At 37.9% G+C, this 23156-nt stretch overlaps 1 protein-coding gene across 7 annotated transcripts in view; it reads right to left on the bottom strand.

The window, feature by feature from the left end:
• LOC117421088 (nipped-B-like protein) overlaps positions 1-23156 on the bottom strand; it is a 101299-nt gene that overhangs the window by 23835 nt on the left and 54308 nt on the right. For all 7 annotated transcript variants that reach the window (XM_059024926.1, XM_059024936.1, XM_059024942.1 and 4 more), the window contains 15 exons: positions 12897-13079; positions 8191-8382; positions 7951-8022; positions 7747-7836; positions 7289-7392; positions 5996-6082; positions 5334-5562; positions 4957-5108; positions 3930-4010; positions 3610-3710; positions 2781-2916; positions 2456-2538; positions 1912-2044; positions 1556-1699; positions 138-224 (listed from right to left, as the gene is read on the bottom strand). In XM_059024926.1, the coding sequence (XP_058880909.1) occupies positions 138-224; positions 1556-1699; positions 1912-2044; positions 2456-2538; positions 2781-2916; positions 3610-3710; positions 3930-4010; positions 4957-5108; positions 5334-5562; positions 5996-6082; positions 7289-7392; positions 7747-7836; positions 7951-8022; positions 8191-8382; positions 12897-13079 (1874 nt within the window). The remainder of the gene's footprint in view (positions 1-137; positions 225-1555; positions 1700-1911; positions 2045-2455; positions 2539-2780; positions 2917-3609; positions 3711-3929; positions 4011-4956; positions 5109-5333; positions 5563-5995; positions 6083-7288; positions 7393-7746; positions 7837-7950; positions 8023-8190; positions 8383-12896; positions 13080-23156) is intronic.

Genomic DNA, 23156 nt, shown 5'->3' with positions numbered 1-23156 from the left:
TAAATTCTAAACTGCTGTTATCTAACTTTACCACAAACAAAAATGTACAGTAAGGACTAATGGTAAGTATACCAAACACAAGTCTGTCCGTTGAGAACAGTAATAAGTAAATATATTTAAAAAAAAAAAATACGTACAGCCAAAGATGGATCCGTTTCTGCATTTATATCCAGGTAATCTAGCAAGGCCTTCTGTAACTGCTGTATCTCATCGGTTCCCGGTGACTGCATTATAGAAGGAGTTAAAGAGACAATAGTGTGATCATAGAATCAAGTAGGGTAGGAGAGCCTTTTAAATTTTAACCCCCCCATTTGTAGGTTTAAAGGGCTTTTTTTCTATCAAGATTAAAAAGTGTAGTGACTGACTGGTCTAAGTGTTAATTCCCAGAGGCACAGGTTTTAAAATGTCCATATTCTTTTCCATGATAAACCACTGAGCACATCTGAGCCCAAATGTTACAAAGCCTTACATAGTTTTTACACCCTTTTCAGTGTAAAACTTAATACACCTATATGATTTTTGCCACGTGCAATCAAAAAAAACCTACTGTTCACACCAAGCAGACACCTCTCAGACACAAAACTAAAAGAAAGCAAAGTGCAAATCTAGGAATCAGACTTCAACCCAAATCCAGAGTAACTACAGTAAAATGTGTACAATACAGCATTGCTTGGGACTCAATATTTGTGCCGGATTAGACAGTGTTCTGGATTACAGAGTTAATATAAAAAAAGTATAACATAATAATGCCTCAGCAAACTTTAAACTACAATATCTCAACAAATGATTTACCTGTTATTAGCACAAGCTTGTTAAACCATTCCCACAGAATGACGTTCACTTGTTCCTATTGTACCTACGCATGCATGAGGACTCAAACACTGCTGACAGTCAAGTTTTCTGTGTTGCTTTTATGTAGACAGCTTATCAGAATGTCTGAAAGTTTGCCTTGTGATTTTGAATTTTTCAATGAGCTATTTTTGTGTTGTTTTGGTAAACGTTTAGATTTTTTGATAAGCACAAACTTTCTTTCAAGAGATAGCTCCTGCACAATTCAGAATGGTGCCAGAGGGACATGTGAGTATATCAGCAACATCTTTTTATATACTAGTTTTAAACTTATAAAAAATATCACATGACCTGGTGCAGGATTGCACAATCAGATTTACATTGACTTCAGGCAGACGATTCCAGAATAGATTCCAAATTGTAGAGGTTATCACACACCCTTCATTTCAATAAGGATTTGGTCGGGACCCAAAGATCTTGCCGAATTATACAGAATACTGGTATGTAGAGGGGCTGGATTACACAGGTTTTGCTGTAGTATACCGTAAAAAAATAATAAATAAGGTTGTGCTGCTTGTATTTACTTTAATATGTCTGATACATCAGACAACAGTATTGGTAAAAACTACCAGAACAATTCTAAATGGCTGAGAGTATAAAATGCAACTTAAACCCATTTTAAACCACTAAAACATTTTAAACCATTGTTAAAACGTACACACTGAATCAGTCATTTGAAAATGCAATATATGCATATTAAATGTACCTCTTTCAGTATGCGATCTATGGTGCTCTGATCCATTTTACTTGTCACAGCATCCTTCCTGAGCCTTGCTGCAACTGTACCAAGATAATCAAGGGATGCCACTCTCAGGGCCATCTCTGTTTGCTTGTTACTGAACTGGTGCACCTGGAGAAAATAGAGGCAATGTTTAAAACCAGGCTTATAATTTCTTTGTAATTTCTAAAACAAAACATTAAATTATATTCAACACATTAAAACATGACCTACAAGTGTTAGTGCATTTTTAAACTAAGCAGGTAAGGTAAACGGTTATTAAACTAATTATGACATGTAGTCAGATTACCACCTGTCATGTGATATTTATCCGATTGACTTACCAGCAGCCTGCCCAGAAGACTGAGCAATAACTCAGCAGCTGGCCACTCTGGCTTGTTCACAGTAGATAATAGATCCTGCACAAAATTCTCAAACAGCGGCCTGTAATCCTCTTCGCCCTGCTTGCTTCCACACCTGTAAATAAAGCAACAAGTTTAAAAAACACAAAACTGAAGCTGAGAATACAAAATGAAATGTTCAATCCAACATTACTTGAAATATATTCTGGAGGCAGAAATATTTGCCAAAAGCACCCTCCATGTACATCATTGTGTTGTCAAATAGCAGACAAGCACTTCAATAATACCCAGAATAAGATACTCTACATAACTTGTGCTAAAAAAAATTCTTACCATTTTTTGTCAATTGGAGAAAAGGTTCTTTGGATGGGTCCAATAAATACCCATACCCTTGCATCTCTTAAGAAAATGTTAAAACATAGTTGATCGTAGTAGCCTATTGGCCTGTTCACCCTACCCCATAACACTTACAAATGTAAACCATTAAATACTGGTACTACATACATTAAAGTAATGCAATTCTTACTTTTTTAGAAAGACTGAAAGAAAGTTCTGTGCTGTCCTCATTGCAGTTTCATAAGAATTTGTAATTAGAACATCTTGATCAACCTGCAAAACATCAAACACATTTTCTAAATGGTACTTTTCCCAAACATGTGATACAATTGTAATAAGTGACTGATGCAGTTATAACTCCCTTGAACAGTTATACGTCTTCAAGCTATATATAGCTCAAAGAGAAATATGCTATACCGATTACATTTACAAAAAGTTCTTAAATAGTAGTTTTTATAAAAATAAAAAATATGGTATGTATGTGATCAGTGCAGAATGAATAAGCAGCATTGTACCTTTTTACCATACTCATCATCAGCATTAGAATCCTTGTCTGATGGCAGGTGAACCACACACTGAATAAGCTGCAGAACTAGAGCAGTTACCATCTGTATATACATAGGCTCTCCGGCAGTGTCACTGCTATTCAGCCTGATGAAACAAAACGTAAAAGTATAATGTTATGAACAGGAAAAAAAGCCAAAGCAAAAAAAAAAAAAGCCAGGTGAAGTTGGCTCCTGATTTCTTTGACTACCACATCAGTCAGTGAGCCAAATGCCCCCTTCAGATATAACACCTTGTATTCAACCAACTTGAATGCCTAAAAAACATCACAGCTGTCAGGAATAATTTCCTAGTTTTTTCTTCAGCAAATTACATTTCCTTTGTCTCTTACTCTACACTAACCTACCCAACCCCTTTGACCTTTTATTATGCAGAACTAAATCAATGGCTCCAATCCTACATTTCACAACTTTTTATACAACTTCTTATTCTCTCATTATCGAACTGCTCCCTCTTGACATTTCTCATCTCTTACACCTTTACTCCAACAACCTTTTTACCTCTCCATTCTCCAGCCAATTATCCAGTTTTTAGACCATTCTGATAAAGGCTTTGATGCCTAAACTGTTTTCTGGATTTCATGTACAAGATAAACCACATACTGTTCATTTTGCAGCTTGCAAGGGTTGACTGAAGTGCTAGTATCACTTAAACAATAGGGATCTCGCAAAACAATGCAATTTATCCTGTTATTGAAGTGCTGAGCAGTCTTCTATTTGCATGACCATATATACACATTTAGGGTTTTACAGATCTTTAGGCATTTGCAGCACTGCTTACCTGAAGTTCCTCAGACTTCGCTTACTCGTTGGCAGCCTTGCCAGTGATGTGAATATCTCCTCCAATATTAACTGTCTATGCTTCTCATAGCGTGAGAACACCTGTTTTGGTAAATGTTACAAAATGAATTATCCAAAAATGGTGTACAAAGGTGGAGTTTAAAAATCAGTCCACAAGCTTTGGCCATTTTTAGTAAAACAGTTTAACATTTACTTGTACAGCAAATAAAAACTCTTTGTGATGATTTTGCCCATTGCAAACTTTTTTTAATACATTAAATTGTGAATAGGTGTTCTGAATAAAGTAGATGTGTTACTTACCGCAGTCACCAACTTGATGGCACACAACTGCAGCTCACTGACGCCTTCTACAAAAAATGGTGTAATTCCCATTGAGGAAACCTACATATGGAAAAAAAGAAAACATAGAAAAATGAAAATATTTGTTGTCATTTGGTATTCCTTTTTTATATTATAATTAGGGCTCTTGTTTTTCGGATTTTATTAATTGTATTTTTCGGTGCTTATTTTTTTAGCTATTTTCGAGTTTTATGTAAATCAGTTTTTTTCGGGGCTTTCATTTGTGAATACTGTATAAAATTAGTGTTTTCGGTTACTTTCCAAAATGCCTGAGCGTATTTTTTTTTTTTTCTGTCAAAATATGTATAGTAGTAACTCGACAGTACTTGCACACTTAAGCTTTACCTTCTTTCCATTGCTGTCTTCCACAACGAAATCCCTATGGTCACAGGCACATTCTTTTGGTTTTTTTTGTGTAGGCATTTTTGTACATTTCACCACAATTCTGTTTTAAATCCTCCGTATCTTAACTGTAATACAGCTTGAAATCCTGCTAACAAGCCTCCATCCTGATTGTAATCTTGTTTTAAATCTCGCAAGCGGAGTCTCCAATAGAAATGGAGGAATGATCCGTCATTCAATAGTTGGGGGTGGGTTTAAAGTTTTGAGAACGAATCAATGATAGATGCAAGTCAGGAAGGCGGGACATTGCCTAGCAGCACTGGGAAATGTATTTATTATTTTTCTAGTAGGTTTATTTTTTAATGGGAAAAGGGTAAAGTCAATGTGACTTGATTAACCGTTTCCACAGTTTTTCCGGTGTTTATTGGCTATCCTCCGATTTCATTTTTTTTGTATCAGGGGTGTTTTATCTGGTTTTATAGGTTAAAACCAAAAATCAGAAGCCCTAATTATAACTGCCATGTTGCTTAACTTTTTTAAAACCAGAACCACAACCTGTCACTGTCAATTCGATATGAAAACTGACTGGATGTGAAAAAAAGCATAACCACCTGAAACCCTGTTCAAATAAGGATTTGGTTCTTACCTGTAGGATGGTTGTATCAGTGAGCAACTGTATCTCCAGGAGTTCTGACATATTGCTTACAATATCACACACTTTATTGTACAGCATCACTATTGCCCTCTGTTTGTGGGTTGAACACTTTGCCCGCTTGGCTTTGGAACTCAACAAACCACCTATTTGAAAAAAGAATACACAGATCTCAATAGCAGCATGCGTAGCACATATCTAATTTACACATAAATGGAACTCTCAGGAATGTATACACAAATTGAAGTGATCTTTGTTTTTATTGTGCAATAAGCAACTCTACATATTGAGTGCTGAGTAAATCTTGTAAACAGTATTTTTTTCACTATCATAACAAATCCCTCCTCCCCACCAAAAAAAACATGACCAACCTCCATGATCCACCCTGTAAACAGGATCATACTGAGGATACAGAGTGTTTTGCAAGTGGAATTTAGTGTACTGGAGCACTCTTTCTATCACATCTTCGATATACACGGCTTTTGGCATGTGGGTAGAAGTCATGATATTGAGAGCTGTGAGACAAGCATCAGCGGATTTTGTTACTCTCTCCATTATGAGATCTCTCCAAAGCCTTTCCTCTTCCTCAGTGTCGTTGTCCTGAGAGCAAGTACACAATTACAACACCATACATTTGTTTCCTTCAATCTTTTTCAAATCTTGTAAACTGTATAGAATGCATTACAGACAGAGACACTGAAAAATAAGTTTATTTACAAATCTGCTAGGTACAACGTAACTCTTATGGCATTGTATACCTATTCTGTTTCCAGATACAATTACATTCCAAGTCCCTACTTTTACCCCCTACAACATGTCAGCGCCCATTGCAAGAATGTTTAGTGTACTACATAGGTGTATAACAGCACCAACTTGCCTAACCTTTCCGTGTATTCATTTCCTAATATGTTAAGAGGCTGATAGTCTGTTGTAAAGACATGAACATAAACCGGAATACAAAGCCCCTATTAAAGAGCCCTAGTCCTGACACTTAGGATGTTAAACAAAATACAGTAAAGCAGGTCAAACTTACATGGTTGATCAGCGTAGAAAGTTTTGCGCCATCCTGTATATTCTTTTCCAAAATATTTAAAACTTTCACCAGTTTTTCTGAAGGAAGCTGCAAATAAAAATAAATAAAAAGTTTGACACAACCCACTTGTTAATCTCACTCTTGCACACACAAAAATACGTGCGCCTAGACTACGCCCTTTAAAAGGCACAGGCAATCGAATGAGTGAGTTCCTGCCTTCGCGCGCATGCTTGTTAACAAAGCAAGTAACCGATAGGCTGATTCAATCTTTATTTATTTAGTTTTCATCCATGGTTGTGATTGACTATGCCTTATGTGTTCGTTGAAATGAAAGCAGGTGCAGTTTATTTTTTTGTGGATTTTACATGTTCTCTTTAGTCTAGATACATGTATGTCAGTCTAGTCTTCGCACCCTCCTATCTTTTCAATACAAAATGCTTCAATTCAAGTTGATTTTATACCAGTAGTTTTCAGTTACGCTAACTATTGTGCTAAATATTTGAATTTGAAATTGATGTGAAATATGAATATTAAAAAATAAGAATATTTTAACAACTAAATAAGGCTGATAAGTTAAATAAATAATTTATTTTTTAACTCGATCATAGGCCTATTTTTTCTCCATAACTAAGTTTGTGTATTGCTTTAAGACTGGACAGATGTCAGACGAATGACGAAGTTTTGTGACTGGTAAAATATTTAGTGACCTAGGGCTCCCGAGTGGCGCATCCGGTAAAGGCGCTCCGTGTGGAGTGCAGGATGCGCCCTATAGCCTGGAGGTCGCTGGTTCTGGTCCTGGCTATTCCACTGCCGATTGTGGACAGGAGTTCCCAGGGGGCGGCGCATAATTGGCCGACCACCGCCTGGGTGGGGAGGGTCTAGGTTAGCCAGGGTGTCCTCGGCTCACTGCGCACCAACGACCCCTGTAAACTGGCCGGGGGCCTGCGGGCCTGCCTGTAAGCTACCCGGAGCTGCGCGGTCCTCCGACGCTGTACCTCCGAGGTGGTTGCATGGCAGGCCCGCAGAGTGAAAAGAAGCGGATGGCTGACGGCACACGTTTCGGTGAGCCGGGTTGAAATAAAAATAATTGGACATTTTAAATTGAGGAGAAAATAAGACAAATAATTGGCGATTCCAAATTTAAAAAAAAAACAACAACATTTAGTGACGGAAACACTGAATTAAGTTACTACACACATAGTATGTACTAAATAATTAATGCTTTGTTATAATAGACATTTGTAAAATTCTTGACATTTTTCACTCTTCGCACCTGACAAAAGTGTTACATACCCTGCATGTAATTCCCATCGCTTTAATTTTAGCAGACTCGCTGCCCAGTTCGTTGAGCTGGTGTTTGCCCAACAATAACTCCTGCGGAATTTCATCATCATCCGCTACAGGAAAAAGGAAGCAATTTTGCATAAGATGAAGCAATGCTGTTCAGATTTCAGGATATTACTACTGACATTTTACAACTATTTTACTGTTTGCAATATTTAAGCAAACACTTAGTTTACTGTAAAACTGGCTGGACATATATAAAGATACTCTTACATAGAATAGTTAAAAAATAGACATTTTCAAAGCCAGGCTGATGTTATAAAAAACGGTTTGCATAATAAACATAGAAGTTTGGCTCAGGAAGTAAGATATTAGGGAAAAGGGAGTCCAGTTTAAAAAGATATTGATATAAAATATCTGAATTGAACATAGGATATTTCCATACCCAACTACTGTTTAATTCTTACCCAAAGCTGTGAAATCCATATCTTCCAAGTTCTCCAAAATATTATCAACACTGGCCGTGAACCTCTTAAATGTTGATGAATCCATCATTTCTAGATGAGGGGAAAAATGCAAGATGACATCAATTTCAGACATCTTGAAAGTAAGGGCATAATTGGTTAATCACAGGTCCAAAAAATGATTGTAAAAATAAAACAAAAGAATACCTTCAGGTGTAAGTTTAGGTTCATATGCTTTCCTCTTTTTCTGTTTTTCTTTTTTCTTCAACCTTTTGGCAACTGAAAATAAGTTGTAGAAACCTTGTTAACAAATGTTAAGTTTTCAAACAAGCACAAGGCAAGAACTCATTTTATTTATGTATATTTGGATTAAATAAATAACTTTAAAACAAGGTGGAGACCATTGACAAAAATTAGGTTGAAGGTTAAATACATAATTAAACTCACTGTCACTGAGACTAGGAGGCGCAGTGTCGCTCTCCGAGTCCTCAGGGCTGCGTTCTCGGTAGCGGCTGCCTGAGCTCCTCCTGCCCTCGTGTGAATGACTGCTCTTCCTGTGGTCGCCTGAGCCCCGTCTCTCCCGTAGCTCCTCACTCTCCCAGGCCTTATCCCGATCTTTCTTGTGTTTCTTTCGAGCAGCTAGAGAAAGTGAAAAAACCAGGTGAGATTGCTGTTGTTCAGGATATGGGGGGTTGCAACTGTAAAAAATTGAATATTTGTGGTAATGGTATTTCGGTAGGGAGTTCTCAGTAATAATGGAACTCCCTCTTTCAAATATTGCCGACCTCTGATGTCGGACTTTAGAGTTCCATTATTACCTTGTAACCTGCCAAAAATGTCATATATCTCAAGTATAATGGATAGCAACCTATACATTCTAATTGATGTTGTGCAGTACATAATGGTAAACCATAATACAATATTAAATGGGTTCTCACCAGCTACTTTATTGGTTGACCTGAGGCTAAATGAAGTTAATAAATGCCTCAACTTGACACCCTATATATCATCCTTAACACATATATCCTTCTTAACCACACAGCTGCCCATTTATTTTGGCAATTTCCAAGTCAATTTTTTTTTTTTTTTTTTTTGCAGATGTTTCATTCTTAGCTCAAATAAGCAATTTTGACTTTTCAAAACAATTTGCTATATTTTTTAAAATACACTATTGTTATTACGAAAAACGGAAATATATTATTTCAAAAGAACTTAAGTAACAACAATGTGTTTACAATTGTAGCATTGTGACAATATAAAATCACAACATAACATACTTTTTTTTTAAAAACTTTGCAGAGGCACCTATAACCCCCTGTACGCTATTCTCACGGGAGTGACAAATTTGGACTCGCTTGCGCTCCACGTGGAAATTGCGGGATAAGCAGCTGGGTGGTTAAATTGCAATTGCAATTTTAAACTGATACTGGTTCCTCTGTCACACTTACCTTTAAATGTACTAGGAAATCTCTCTCTAAAGAAAACTTCTATCAAACCAAGCAGCAGAAACAGCATTTCTGTTCTGGTATGGCACTTTACGGAGAGATTATGTTACATAAATGTTTCTGTATGCATTCCTTAACCTTAGCGGTTTACTACTCTGTTTAATATTCTATAAGAATCCTGGTTCCCTGAAATAGAAATGGATCCATTACATAACAGGTTAACTTTGTTTAAAAATTCTGAGCCTTCCCAAAGCTGCCACGCAGTGACCGGCAGTGTCATCATGCCAGTCTCGACCCCTCCTGGAAGGCACTAGACTCCATTATGACAGTTGAACAGCGCCAGTCCATTTTTTTTTTATTCTTCAGCCTACTTTGTGAAATGTACACAGCAACCGAAGATTGTAATGGATACATTTCTATTTCAGGGAACCAGGGTTATGATAATAACCTAACGTTCCCTTTCAAGTACGAAATGTATTGATTACATAATGGGTAATTATACCCAAGCCGTCTGTAATTACTTACAGAAGGACTTAAATCACAGGGTCAGACAGTAAGGCTGCCACAATATTGATTTTTATTTTTATTTTCTATTATTATTTTGTATTTATTAATTAATTAATTAAATTATTTTTTACATAGCAGGAATCAATTCTCTGCAGGTGCTTCCGGTATCGACATAGAAGCTCATTAGCACTGGTTATAAAGCCTGGGTTTTGAGGATCCAGCATATTTAGTCTGCAAAACCTTGTGAAAGTATGGGGCATGGCACATACTGCAGCATTGCAAATGTCAGTGACAGATACACCCTGGAACAATGCCCAACAGGTAGACATACTTCTTGTGGAGAGACCAGTGACCTTCACAAGAGGGGGCAAGTTGGCTTGTTTATAAGCAATCTTGACTGTCTCTGCAATCCAACCGGATAGTCTCTGCTTAGACAGGGCTTTACCGTGAGCCTTAGCTCCATAGCAGATGAACAGCTGTTCAGATTGGCTCCAACTCTTTGCTGTCAACATAATACGCTAATGCCCTAACAGACTGGAAAGGAAGGGGATGGAAAGCCTCCAGCTCCTCCAGCTACATTTGGGCAAGAAAGCAGGGTTTGTGTGGAGCGTGACCTTGGTCCTAGACAAAAACAGACAAGTTTTTGCCATAGAAAAGACTTGCATCTCACTCACAAGTTTGGCAGAGGTGATGGCAAGCAAAAATGCTGTCTTAAAAGAAGTCTCCTTTCCGATCCGCAGGGAACCTTCCTTGATAGGAGGTCCGAGATAGAATGTTATGTGCCCAAAACAGTAGTTTGACTACTCAAGGAGGCGGGGTGACCGCAGGCAGCCTTAGTGATTTACATAAGCCACCACTGCAGTGTTGTCCGTCCGGATCAACACATGCCTGCCTTGAACCTCCCGAGAAAAATGCTGCAAGTCCAGACACACTGCTTGCAGTTGAGGAAATTGATGTGGTAGCCCAACCAGGGGGGTTGCCATACACCCTGCACTCCTCGCCCATTCCACATGCAGTGATGCGTCACTGTAAGCAAGCGACTGGGGCTCACCGCAGGCTGAAAAACCTTGCGATTGAACACACTTGGAGGGGGCGCATTCGGAGGAGGAAGTATCTGCCATCATGCCCAGGAGCTGCTGGAAGGTGGACACCTTCAGTCTCTTGTCGAGCTGAAAAAGTTCTAGGCAGGACGAGAACCTTTGAACTCATATTGTTTGAGTTCAAGTGGATTCCCAGGTAGGTGACAACTTGGGACGGCACTAGCTGGCTTTCTGGTATGTTTACCATAAGACCAACCTTGCCTAAATCATCAACGCCACGGGGCCTCTGCTCAGTGCCTGTCCATTAAATTTGGACAGCTGGAGGAGGTGATCTGTCACTAGGCGTAGCTCCTGTAGCATGCACTAGGAGGGTCTGTCGTTCAACGACAGCGCCTGCAGCAGTGCAGCCTGGTACGTCACAAAGGTGCTAGTAATGTTAACCATGCATGTGGCGAGGGACTCTGCCGAATAAGTCTTTTTTGAGCACGGTCTTTGTGACCTTGCATTACTTATTCGGGTAGGACAAGTCCTGAGCCAGGACTAGCAAATGTGAAGCCTGAACTAAAGCGGCGATCGATGTCGACACGACCCAAGACCCAGCTTCTCCGCCTCATGTACCTTGTACAATAGGTCAGACAACCGCGAAACAGTCGGGGCTGTCGCAGGGTGACCTCACGAGGATTGGACCTCATGCAGAAAGTCCGGGTGGACAGGCGGCGAGTGAGATGCAAGCCTTTTCTATGGTGAAAGGTGGTGGCACGCTTTAACAGGGCTGTGAGTTCCCCAGAAAAGGGAAGGGGAACTGAAAAAGTTTGACTCTGTGTCCTCAGTCTAGGCCCGAGTTCCAGTTCCTGCTCCATGTCCTCATTAGGCTCATCTGAGGCATTGAGACACAGAGTTGTCCTGCTGCCAGACAGTTACGCCCTCAACCTGCTGTTCCATCAGAGGAACCGAAGCAGTGGGGCAGATGCAGCAGTGTGCGTATCTAACAGGCTAGTCAACAAAGACTGCTGCACAGAGATTGCCTGCCACATTCTATCTGCTTTTTGAAACCTTCAGAGGACGAGGCCGGTGAAGGCTGCTCCTTTCTCTTACGCGGGGGTGGAAAGGAAGAGAAGCTTCTACCCTTGAAGCGCCGCCTGCGCGAAGCAGAGGTGTGTGCAGGGTGTAGAGAGCCTCTCTGCTCCACAGAAGGAGAGTGTGACCTTTGAGCCGGGGTGAGAGCGTCTCCTTTAAATCAGGTGCGCCTGCCGCCTCTCAACTGAGCATCTCATGAGGGCAGAGCAGAACTCGCAGAAAGAGCGATCCTTCACGGCTTGAGACGAATGCTCAATCCCCAGGTAGGACTAACAAAGTGTATGTCGTTCCTCTGGCGGGATGTTTGTATTGCACTTCGTGCACTGGTGGAACCCAGGGATGATTACCAGAAAACGGGCTCAGTGGTAATGCAGTAAGCGGTGAACGGGTAGCACTGGTGTGGACGCGGATTGGTACTGAGGTTGTTGCGACCCGGTGCGGTGTACAGGTGGTACTGATGAACACTGCACTGGCTGGTTTGGTACCGGTCGGTGCTGGTGTGGCCGCAGCTCTGTGCGGTACCGAGGCTGCTGTGACCCGGTATGGTGCACGGATGGTGCCGGTGGACTATGCACGTGCCGGTGCTGGTGAGGCCGCGGCTCAGTGTGGTGCACGGGCTGGATACCGGTGGCCAATGCACAGGCCTGAGCTGCTGGTGCAGCCGGCTCGTGTGGTGCACGGGCAACCGCTGTGGTATCAGCCGTGGCTGGAAGCAACTGCACAGACCACTGGCAACAACAGGGGTACTGCAGCACTGGACTCAAAAAACACACTCAAAACCTCTGGGGAAAAAAAGCTTAAATTACAAAATAATTCAGCGATTAATTCTGCAAAGAAACAATCGAATTATATACGCTTTTTTATAAACCGTTTGAAACGATGAATCTCTCTGCAACTTGCTCGAATCAGGCTGAAAAGAAAATGGCCCTGTTCAACTGTCATCATGGAGTCGGACACTGGTGTGATGACGTTGCCGGTCACTGCGTGACAGCTTTGGCAAGTCTCCGAATTTTCAGGTAAGCAAAGTTAACCCATTATGTAATGGATACATTTCGTACTTGAAAGGGAATACTGTTTTACTTACACTCGAAGGCCTCTTCGCTGTTACTATCATCATCAGAGCTGACCTCAGCATATTTTGGTTTCTCATTGACAGTAGCACGCTTTCGCTTGTTCATCTTTACCCGTTCACACAAAGGCATGGTAGACTCGATCTCTGCAAGCAGCTCAGGGGGCAAGTCCTTCAACACAGACTGGTCTATTCCACCTGTAGTCAAACAAACAGGTCTGTATTAAAACAAGGTCACTCTCCCAGGGTTATTTACTACTATTATGCTTAATCTTTGCCATTGGCTAAACAACTAAATTAACTTAAAAGATATCAACCACTGCATGTACACAGTACATGCTATACATTTGCTTTGCTGTTACTTGAACAATTTAATTTAGTACATTGTAAGATAGTTTTATAGACCATAATTGGCACTGATGTTGGTCCTTGTCAACACAGGATAGTACAAGATTAGCTGTCTTCAGGGTCTGTGAAACAAACTGCATAGTGCTAACTAAATGTGACTGTCTGCACCTTCAAAAAATAAGATGTACTAACAAGGTTTGTGTCCTGTATGACAAAAGCCAGAGTGGCACATTTGTGACTGAGTCATCTACCTTGAAGATAGTCAATTTTAAAGCGCATGAAAAATCAAGTAAATCACTATACTGTGTGAAACCAATGAAGACTGCCAAAAAAGGCACATCAAAAACGTAACAATTACTACACACCATAAACACCTCTGTGATTTTATAGCTAAAAGTGCTTTTTAGAACAGCTCATGCCCTTGCAAAGCATGCACCACCGTATTCTGATTTTGAATGGATGTGTGACCTGGGTGAGGCAAAGGGGTTAAATGTGGGGAAAACCTATAGAAATTCTAAACAGGCACAGGAGTTTATACACGCTATTGCGAGGACCCAGCTTACAGCCCAGTTAACCAGAATGGCATCTGCTAAATATGTGTCGGTTATCTCGGATGGTTCTACAGATAGTTCTATTAGTGAGGCAGTGAAATGCTACGTGAAGTATGCTGTCCACACAGACTTTATCGGGGTTCGGAATGTGGGGAAGGCAGATGCAGAAACCCAATCAATGTATCTGGGAATGAGCATTAACCCTTTGCGGTCCATTGTCGGACCTGGTCCGACATTGCAATTATTATTATTATTATTATTTATTTCTTACATAGGTGAAAGCTATAGCGAACGAAAAGGTGGGGCGGAGCTGGAGATGCCTAGTGAGTGCTTTGTTGATATGCAGGGCCATTTAAACCCGTCTGACTGAAAAAAAAACACTTTTAAACAGCGCGTCTAAAATTAACTGCGCGTGTGAAAATTAATTAGACCTGGCATGCCTGACGCGCATTTAATAAATGGACCGCAAAGGGTTAATGTTTATTGCATCTGTATCTTTTTTTTTTTTTTTTTAAATACAATGGAAAAAAGTCTAAATTTATAAGTGTTCATTTTTTGGGAAAATAAAATTTAAGCCAAGTATTTTAGTGACCCCAACAGCTGTTGTTTATTCTGACTCAGGAACTTCACATAATGACTAAGTTTACATAAGGACTAACAAGTTTCAAAAGGTACTAGTCCTTAGGACTAGTACCACAATTTTGTTAGTTTCTAACCCTGCAACCAATTTTCAGCAAGATCTTTATTAAAGGTTTTACTTAAATTATTTAGACAACACATGCCTTACACATCACTTTAGATGACACTGCATGAGGATTCCAAAAACGGTATTTAAAATAAATTTGTAAAACAAACTGGGCAATTAACCTTTGGGTGAAACCACGATAATAATAACTTTCCACAAAAAATGTCTCAGCTAGGGGTGCATTGATAAAGATTTTCTTGGGCGACACAGATAGCCAATGGTTATCTTCCCATATCTGCCAATACCAATAATAACAGACAGTGCAGGTAAGCTATTGTAAAACGACTAGAATAAGACATTGGGCTGTTTTACAATTATAAATGTTAAATAAACAGATAGTTTACTTGTTGTATTCATGACAAGAATGAACTTGGCGCATCCAGTGAGTGGCGCATCCAGTAAAGGCGCGGAGTGCAGGATGTGCCCTATAGCCTGGAGATCGCAAGTTCGAATCCAGGCTGTCACAGCCGACTGTGACCATGAGTTCCTAGGGGGCGGCGCACAATTGGCAGAGCGCTGCCCGTGTAGGGAGGGCTTAGGTCGGTAGGGGAATCCACGGCTCACCACGCATCAGCGACCCCTGTTGTCCTCCGGCACTATAAGTCTGGTGGCATCGCTGTGGATCCGCAGTGCGAAAAATGACGGCTTGGCAGGAGCACGTTTCGGAGGACGCGTGCTCCAGCCGCCGTTTCCCGAGTCGGCGGGGGGGTTGCGAGCGGTGAGCCAAGGATAGATAATAATTGGGCATACTAAATTGGGGAGAAAACCTGGGTAAAAAATTGGTGACGACAATTTATAAAAAAATAAAATAAAATAAAATAAATAAATAAATAAATAAATAAATAAATAAATAAATAATTTAAAAAAAATGAACAGGTATTGTTTACTTGCATTTACTTCAGAAAATGAATACAAAGAATAACGTAGTATTATATTGTGTACTTGACAGCAATGTATAGATTTGTTTTTCAACAGTCACACAAAAATAATACTTTGCATTTGTACTAGTGAAACACTTCTGTAGAAAAAAAAATATATATAATGTGACATTAACTTTTATAGCCACTTACTGTCAAACATTGCATATTATAACATCGACCAAATGAAATGTAGCCTACGCAATGTCAACTACAACAATGTTCGTTAAACTCTTATTTTAAGTATACACTGCTTAGAAATGCAGCACAGCTTAAATTGTTCACTTAATCAGAAACAAAGATGGTCATGAAAATACCAGGTTACAAAATTCAGTCAAATTTGAATTTGTTACTTAACAAAATACAGCACAGTAATCAATTCTTGCTTCAAAATGCCACTGAATAATGCTGAATGCACCTTGCTTAATACAGATTAAGCAAGATAAACAAAAAATACAAAAGGTAACTTTGAAGTACATTGTGTAATAACAAAAAACAACTCAAACCAATGTTATTTAGGATTCAACCTAAATAACTTTTTTTTTTTTTTTTTTTTTTTAAAGCATCAGAATAATATTCTACTCACTGTTCATCGTCTGCTTTTCTGCACACAACTCGCTATCCTATTGTCGTCTTCAGATATAAAAAAAAAAAAATCCAAAATACAGCTCTTTTGAGACTTATTTATTGCAGGATGATCGCACGTTACACAGCACTGGGAAAATGAGCGTCTGTGTTCTTGTGTCATTAGTAATTGCGCCTGACCAAACATTAAAAATTCTGTACTGGAAGAAATTCAAGCATGAATATCGGCATACATTATCTGCTAAAATAACAAAAACTGCCGATAGCCGATTGTGTTTTTCTTTCCTTATATCTGTGCCATACCGATAGGCTACCGATTATTTGTGCACCCTTAGTCTCCGCTCTCACCTACAAAGTTACTTGTTACTTTCTTTAAAAATAAATAAATAAATAAATAAATAAATAAATAAAAACCTAACCAGCTCCTTCCAAACCTGAGTAACATTCAGACAACATCCTGCAATGGAATGAAGTGTCACATTCGATTAAATTAGAGGGGGTAGGGTTTAATATCCAACTGATAGCTTGCAACAGACTACAGAACTGAACCCTCACTATTCGTTTTTATATATTACTACCTTAAAAAAATAAAACATGAGCTAACCATACATAAACACACATGTTTAAGAGAAGGCTGTGGTAACATGTTTGTTTATTGGCAGGGTTAGAAAGGACTAGTAGTACCTTATGAAACTTGCTAGTCCTGATGTAAATTTAAGTGCCTAAAGTTGGAATCAACAACAGTTGGGGTCCCTTAAAATAGGCTAAGATTTTATTTTGCAAAAAAAAATAAAACATTTACAAATTTAGATTTACAATTGTTTTTAGTTTTTTAGTTTTTTTTTTAACAAAGCACCTTCGTAAACGCTCATACAGATCGATCAAACAATTACCTGTTTGCACCTCGTTACTGAGTGACTAACTGTACTGACTTATTGCACATTACATGTGTTGGTATTTACAGAAATGCTGGCTGGCTATGAATTACTATCTACAATAATTAATGTACTTGCGTACACATTCAGTCTTCACTAAAGACCCAATTTAAAGACAGTACGTTTCACCGTAGCCCTCGGGATGAAATTGTTAGCTAGGTGGCTATATATATATATATATATATATATATATATATATATATATATATATATATATATATATATATAAAATTTATTAGCAGTGGGAGAAAACCGCTTCAGCAAGTACAGTAGAATCTGCCAGCCGCTGTATCTACTAGGTTTAGATACTAATGAGAGCATAACAAATACAAAAGAAAAACGAGGGAAACGCAGATCTTTTCAAGAAAGCTGTATACATTTGTATAAATGGATTTTATATTTTTTAAACAAGTTTATACATTTAAACATTTAAGATTCTCATCCCTAAAGGCTCCTTTATCTTTTTCTGATACGTTAGATGCGCTTTTTCTCCAATCCCGGTAGCCCAAATCTTGAGTCGCTGTTTTTTTTTTTTTTGTTTGTTTGTTTTTAACATACTTGTAGGTGTACTTTTGTCAAAAATCTGGCTATTATACACAACTGTCAGGAAAAGAACAAAGTTTTGCAGTATTTTAATTCTTGTACAACTATCTTATCCAAGGATGGATTTCAGAAAGAAGATTTACAAAAGTTATGGAGATGAAAAATGGAAGCCTACAATTGCAGATAAGACAACTTAAGTTTTTGCTATTTTACAGCACTTTTTTGTGTTTAATAGAGGTTATTTATCCATGTTCAGGATTCAAAACTTACTAAGGGGTTATTCAACATTTTTACAAAAGTACAAAACACATGACCAGCCATGTCCAATGAAATCAGAGATTAATCCAGCAACTTTGAACAGATAGATTACATATAGGTTAATAGACACACTTGTTTGTTTCACGTTAATTGCTTATTACCTTAATTTATATACCATTGTTAAATAAGTTATTTGTTATTTCAATTTGTTATTTCTGTTGTTCATGTATAGATTGTATAAGCAAAATTACACAAAATTAAGGCTGAGGCGATGCATCGTATCGTTTGACAACTATCGATAGTCAAGCCTGTGCATCGTTTTTGTGTAAAGGTTTTAAGCAAAGAAAAGCTTTTATTTTTTATTAAATTTGGAACCGGCCATTATTTTTTGCATTAAGCACAAAACTTCTCTGCTCCCCTCAGGTCTGACTCACTGAATCTGCATGCGATTGAGCTCACCTTCTCCCCCACTGCACCGCCCCCTGTGAGCATTTACTGATGTTACTGGATCTGTGCAGGAGTTAAGAGCGTGTGCTAGAATTACACATACATGTTTTACAAATGTTTGACAAATGTTTTCTAAAGTAAGACAAGAAAGAAAAGTAAAGAAAGTAATGTTTGGGATACTCCAGTAACACAACTAATTTGCATACCATCTCAAAATCTGTGTTTTCAACCATAACATCTGCGTTTTTGCATACTGTATCAACATAGTTGCATTATTTTCCAGTGTTAACAAAGTTAACATGCAAAACAGTACACAGTACAAATAATGGTAGTAGAAATAGACAAAGACAAGCTTATCATGAAACATTTTCCTTTGAAAATCCCCCAATCACAATGTAAAAACCAGTGTTGTAGAGCATGTACCAATGTCTCTGCGGGTAGCTTGTCAACATCATAACTATTTACAGTTTTGTTGTTTACAAGTTCTTTAAATTTTCCTTTTAGAACCCAAGTCAAAAAATGACTTGTGATCTTTCCAAATCAAAGTCTTAATAATTCTCAGGCGCTTCCATTGAAATCGTCATGTTTTAGATGATCCTCACGAAAGCGAGAGCGTTTGCTGGTCTGCACTCTGTTCTGACAGCTAAAACCCTGTTCTGCTGGTACACAAGATACAGGTATTATAATTGCAATTGCTGCAAGTTTTGCGAAAGCAGGATAGATATTGGAATAGTTCTCAATAAAAACCCTGCAGGCCTCATCCATGGTCTTAAAACCATGATTTTTGAGCATGTGTTTTACTTGCCCAAATTCTTGGCTGAGAGTCAACAGGTAAGATGCTCGGATACAGATTTGTAAGTCACAACCAGGGACGTGCGCAGTACACGTTTCATTGCATAAAACTACTTTGTAATATATATGAAATTATTGGATAAGGATGAAAATGGAAAATGTTGTCTTTTACATTTGCGTTTTAGAAACGCACTGCTGTTATTGTTTGCGTTTTACTAAAATGTCCTGCATAGTTTTTCGCTTGATTGATTGCTTTTTGGGTTTGGGGGGGGATTTTGCTTTGACACCCAACTGGTACAAATCAACACAAATAAGGTTAAAAAAAAAAATATATATTATATATATATATATAATCAATTTAATATGCATAATAGTTTTTAAAGCATTACTTGTTAATCCACAGCTCCATATGTATTACTATGTTTTTTTTTGTTTTTTTTTTAACCTTTCATAATGTTGATGAATCTGCTTTTTTTGGAGAACAATATAAAATCGACAGTGAAAAATCGCCCCAGCCTTACACAAAATCCAGTAAAACCTGTACAATCCAGCGTTGTTGGGACCAGAAAATTGTGCTGGATTTGAGTTACTGTAAAAAATTAAATACTGTGCCTAAAAGGTAACATGACAAAACAAATGGAACTTTAAACAATGCCTCAACAAAATGTTTACCTGTTATGAGCACAGGCCTCTTCAAACCATTCCCATAGACCTGGGCTCTTTAACTGGCAGCCTGCGGGCCACGTCAACAAGGGCCAACCAAGTGGCCTGACGACAGTAAGCAATTATAAAAATTAACTAAATTAAATGTGGAAAATAAAAAAATAAAAAACTTAAAAGAAGAAACAAAAACAGTAACATCGTAAATCAATTTGCAATTTAAGAGTGTCTGATTTTTGTATCCGGCAAAGCAGTGCGAGCATCACCCCAACCCTTTCCAGCCACTAAGCATGACTCACGCAAACCAGTTCTGATTTAATTACTCTGTAGGTGATTTTAGTTTTTTTTTTTTTTTTTTTTTTTTTAAACTTGTGTTGCTAACATGGCTCTCTCGACTCTAGCTAGTAGGAGAAAACGTAATGGTGAAAATCTTAGATAAAACCAAATGCAAAACAAATGTGTTTATTGTGCAATAAATGTGTGTCATTAGTTAAGGAATACAATGTGAAATGGCATTTTGAAACACAGAGCTTTTGGAAATGCGTATCCACAGGGCTCAGCAGTAAGACACTCAAAAGTAGAGCCGGTGATCTCTTCCTACCAATGTGCTTGTGCAACTCTTTCACTCATTGATTGTTTTTTGAGTCATTAAAAGGTACACCATACAAAGGAGATTAACAGTTTGGTCAGAAACATCAAAATGTCATTATTTGGGAAATTAACCAAAACATAGAAACATGATTGATTACATCCCTTTCCATGGTACCAATCTGTTTGTTTTACTCAAGTTTTCATTTTTGTATCAGCGATGGAACAGAAACAAAGACACAAGTTTATATGTTGTAAGTGGCACACTCACAAATTGTGTGATGAAAGTTTGTGTGCATTTTTACTCTTTTCAGTCACATCATTACAACCACAGTGTAACACAGATCTCGCTCTCAAACTGTAAAATAGTATATATTATAGTATAACAGTTATACTATTAATATGTCACATACATTTAAAATGTTTGTAATGATACTCTTAAATGTTCACACTGTTCTATTATTAAAGTACTATTCATATGTTAATCTCCAAGACTTGTTCAATATACTAACATTATTATATATTAGTTATTATACTGCTTAAAAATGTGCAGAATAAAATACTTCTGGCCCGCCTACTCCTAACTTTTTTCCAATCTGGCCCCCTTAAACTAGCTGAAGAGCACTGCCATAGACAGATATTAACTTGTTTGTACTGTCAACATTTCTGCTGGGATTGAGGTTTTTTTTCTGTATAGCTTTTTATACTTGACCAGCATGACAACCACCAGTCTAAGTCAGTGAGTTTAGAAAAAAAAAAAAACATTATGCACTGAGTTTTTACATTTCTGGTGGGTGCCCAGAACAAAAAGGAGTAGAAAAATACACCTACTGTAATTTGTATATTAATAAATTAGGTAGTTTTTGTATAAAATAATTAGTGTTCTGCATTACAGGTTTATTATGATTTTTTTTTTTTTTTTTTTTTTTTACTGGACGTCGGTTTTTTACTGATTTATACCCGATTTTTGTCTATCATTAAATATTTTCCTGGTACTATTTTCTAGGAAATACACAATATTTTGATTAAAATGCTGTTTTATTTTGACGCCGACATTGTAATAAGCAGCTCTACACTGTATATCCTAGGATACAGCAGACGTTTAGACGTCAGATGATCAAATAACATTCAAACATGGTTCTCTGTCACTTCACAAACACATTATCACCTGATTATTCTAGCCAAAGTCTGATTATTGTGGTACTTGCCAGGCATAGTAACTACTATCTTGAGCAAAAACTAAACTGAAATACTTATACGAAAAAAAGAATATTTTTAGTGGATGAAGAATGGAGAGAAAATGTAAATCAGTTTATGAACATTCAAAAGAAAACAAATGGTTCTGAAGTAGTCAAACCTGTATTAAGAGACCACTCAAGGGACAGTTTAATAGTGGCCTCTAAGACAGGTGGTCTCTTAAGAGGGCCCATAACTTATGAATGTTCTATTTGTCTCTGACATGCTTTCCTGTAATTATGTATGCTGTACATACACTGTAAACGCCAGCAGATGTAATATGAACAAAAGGAAGTATGTAATTTAATAACATTCATTTAGATAATGCATTTACAAAACAAATTATTTTGTGAAAGTAATGAATGCTTGCCTGTCTCGGGTCACACAAAATGTTTTAAATCCTTTGCAAATTTCAATGCCTGTGTCTGCCTTTCAGGTACGTGTTGATTCATTGCATCCTGAAACCAACGTCAGCATAAGCATAAATATGGCTTGAATTTTTCAGCAGTTTTTTTGACACTTACTGTCTTTACAAGTTTAATAACTAATTCTGTCATCTAGGGAGGACCCCCTATCACGATAATAATATCGATAGTGCAATTTGAAAAACTAAATGGGTAACTGCTATTTACATGTTTTACATGTTTTTATACACTTTGGGAAGTAAAGTTGACATTTAAAATCAAGGTTTCCCTAGCACAATAATCTTTATTTTTAATTCCTCCAAACACACTGGCTACGTCTCTTCTCAACAGTAGTTTAACTTCAAGAATCTCAGTGAGACAGTCATGTAGAATGTCACATCAGTCAACCTGAACAAAGCTGCTCATTGCATTATAATACATACTGGTGTCTGCAACAACTGTATTGTATTTACCTTTTTACACCATGTTCTTGAAAATATTATAACAAACTGTGGTTCCCGCAGGCAGGAATTTCTCACAGACTGAGGTGGGACACAAACCCGGAACCTCCCGCTCTGAAGCATAGCGCCGATACCGCTGTAAAGAGAGCCGGCTTTGTTGGTTTCATGCAGGTACACTTTTCCTAATAAGTGTGCTGTGTTTTGTTTGTCTGTAATTATTATTTATTTATTTATTTATTTATTTATTTTTTAAAGTCTAATGCTCGCACACTATCACAAAATGACACAAAAGATCAAAAAAAATCCAAAGCAAAAATATATTTAATCTTATTCACACTCACATGTGCAAAAAAGTGAATAAAGTAATCAAAAGTGCTAAAATGCAAACATTTCAGCAGATCCTGCTGCTATCATCAGTGCAATCAACCTACTGTAAATAACATCAAATATCTTGTTGATTCTTCATAGTCACCTCTGTCTGGATTGTTGGGCAGTTTTGTGCACTGGGGGGAGCAATGTGCCAGGAGAACACTTGGGCTGGACCTGTAGTTGCCAAGCACCTCTGTCCGCTGGTTCGGATGGAGGGGATTGAGATGGCACCTTTTTTTTAAATTTTGTTTATGATTTAATTTTCAATTCCCCTGTTTCTGAACCCGATATCCTGGTGATCCATGCTGGAGGCAATGATTTAAGAACATTGAAAAGCGTGGAATTAATTCAAAAAATGAAAAAAGATTTGACAAATTTGCATGAGCTCTTTCCAAAAACAAATATTTTCTCGTGCATCACCCAAAGACATCTTTGG

This window comes from Acipenser ruthenus, chromosome 1, assembly GCF_902713425.1.
Source record: "Acipenser ruthenus chromosome 1, fAciRut3.2 maternal haplotype, whole genome shotgun sequence".
NCBI classification, from domain to species: Eukaryota; Metazoa; Chordata; class Actinopteri; order Acipenseriformes; family Acipenseridae; genus Acipenser; species Acipenser ruthenus.
The sequence above is the reverse complement of the archived record's forward strand: the minus strand, read 5'-3'. Positions and strand labels throughout refer to the sequence as shown.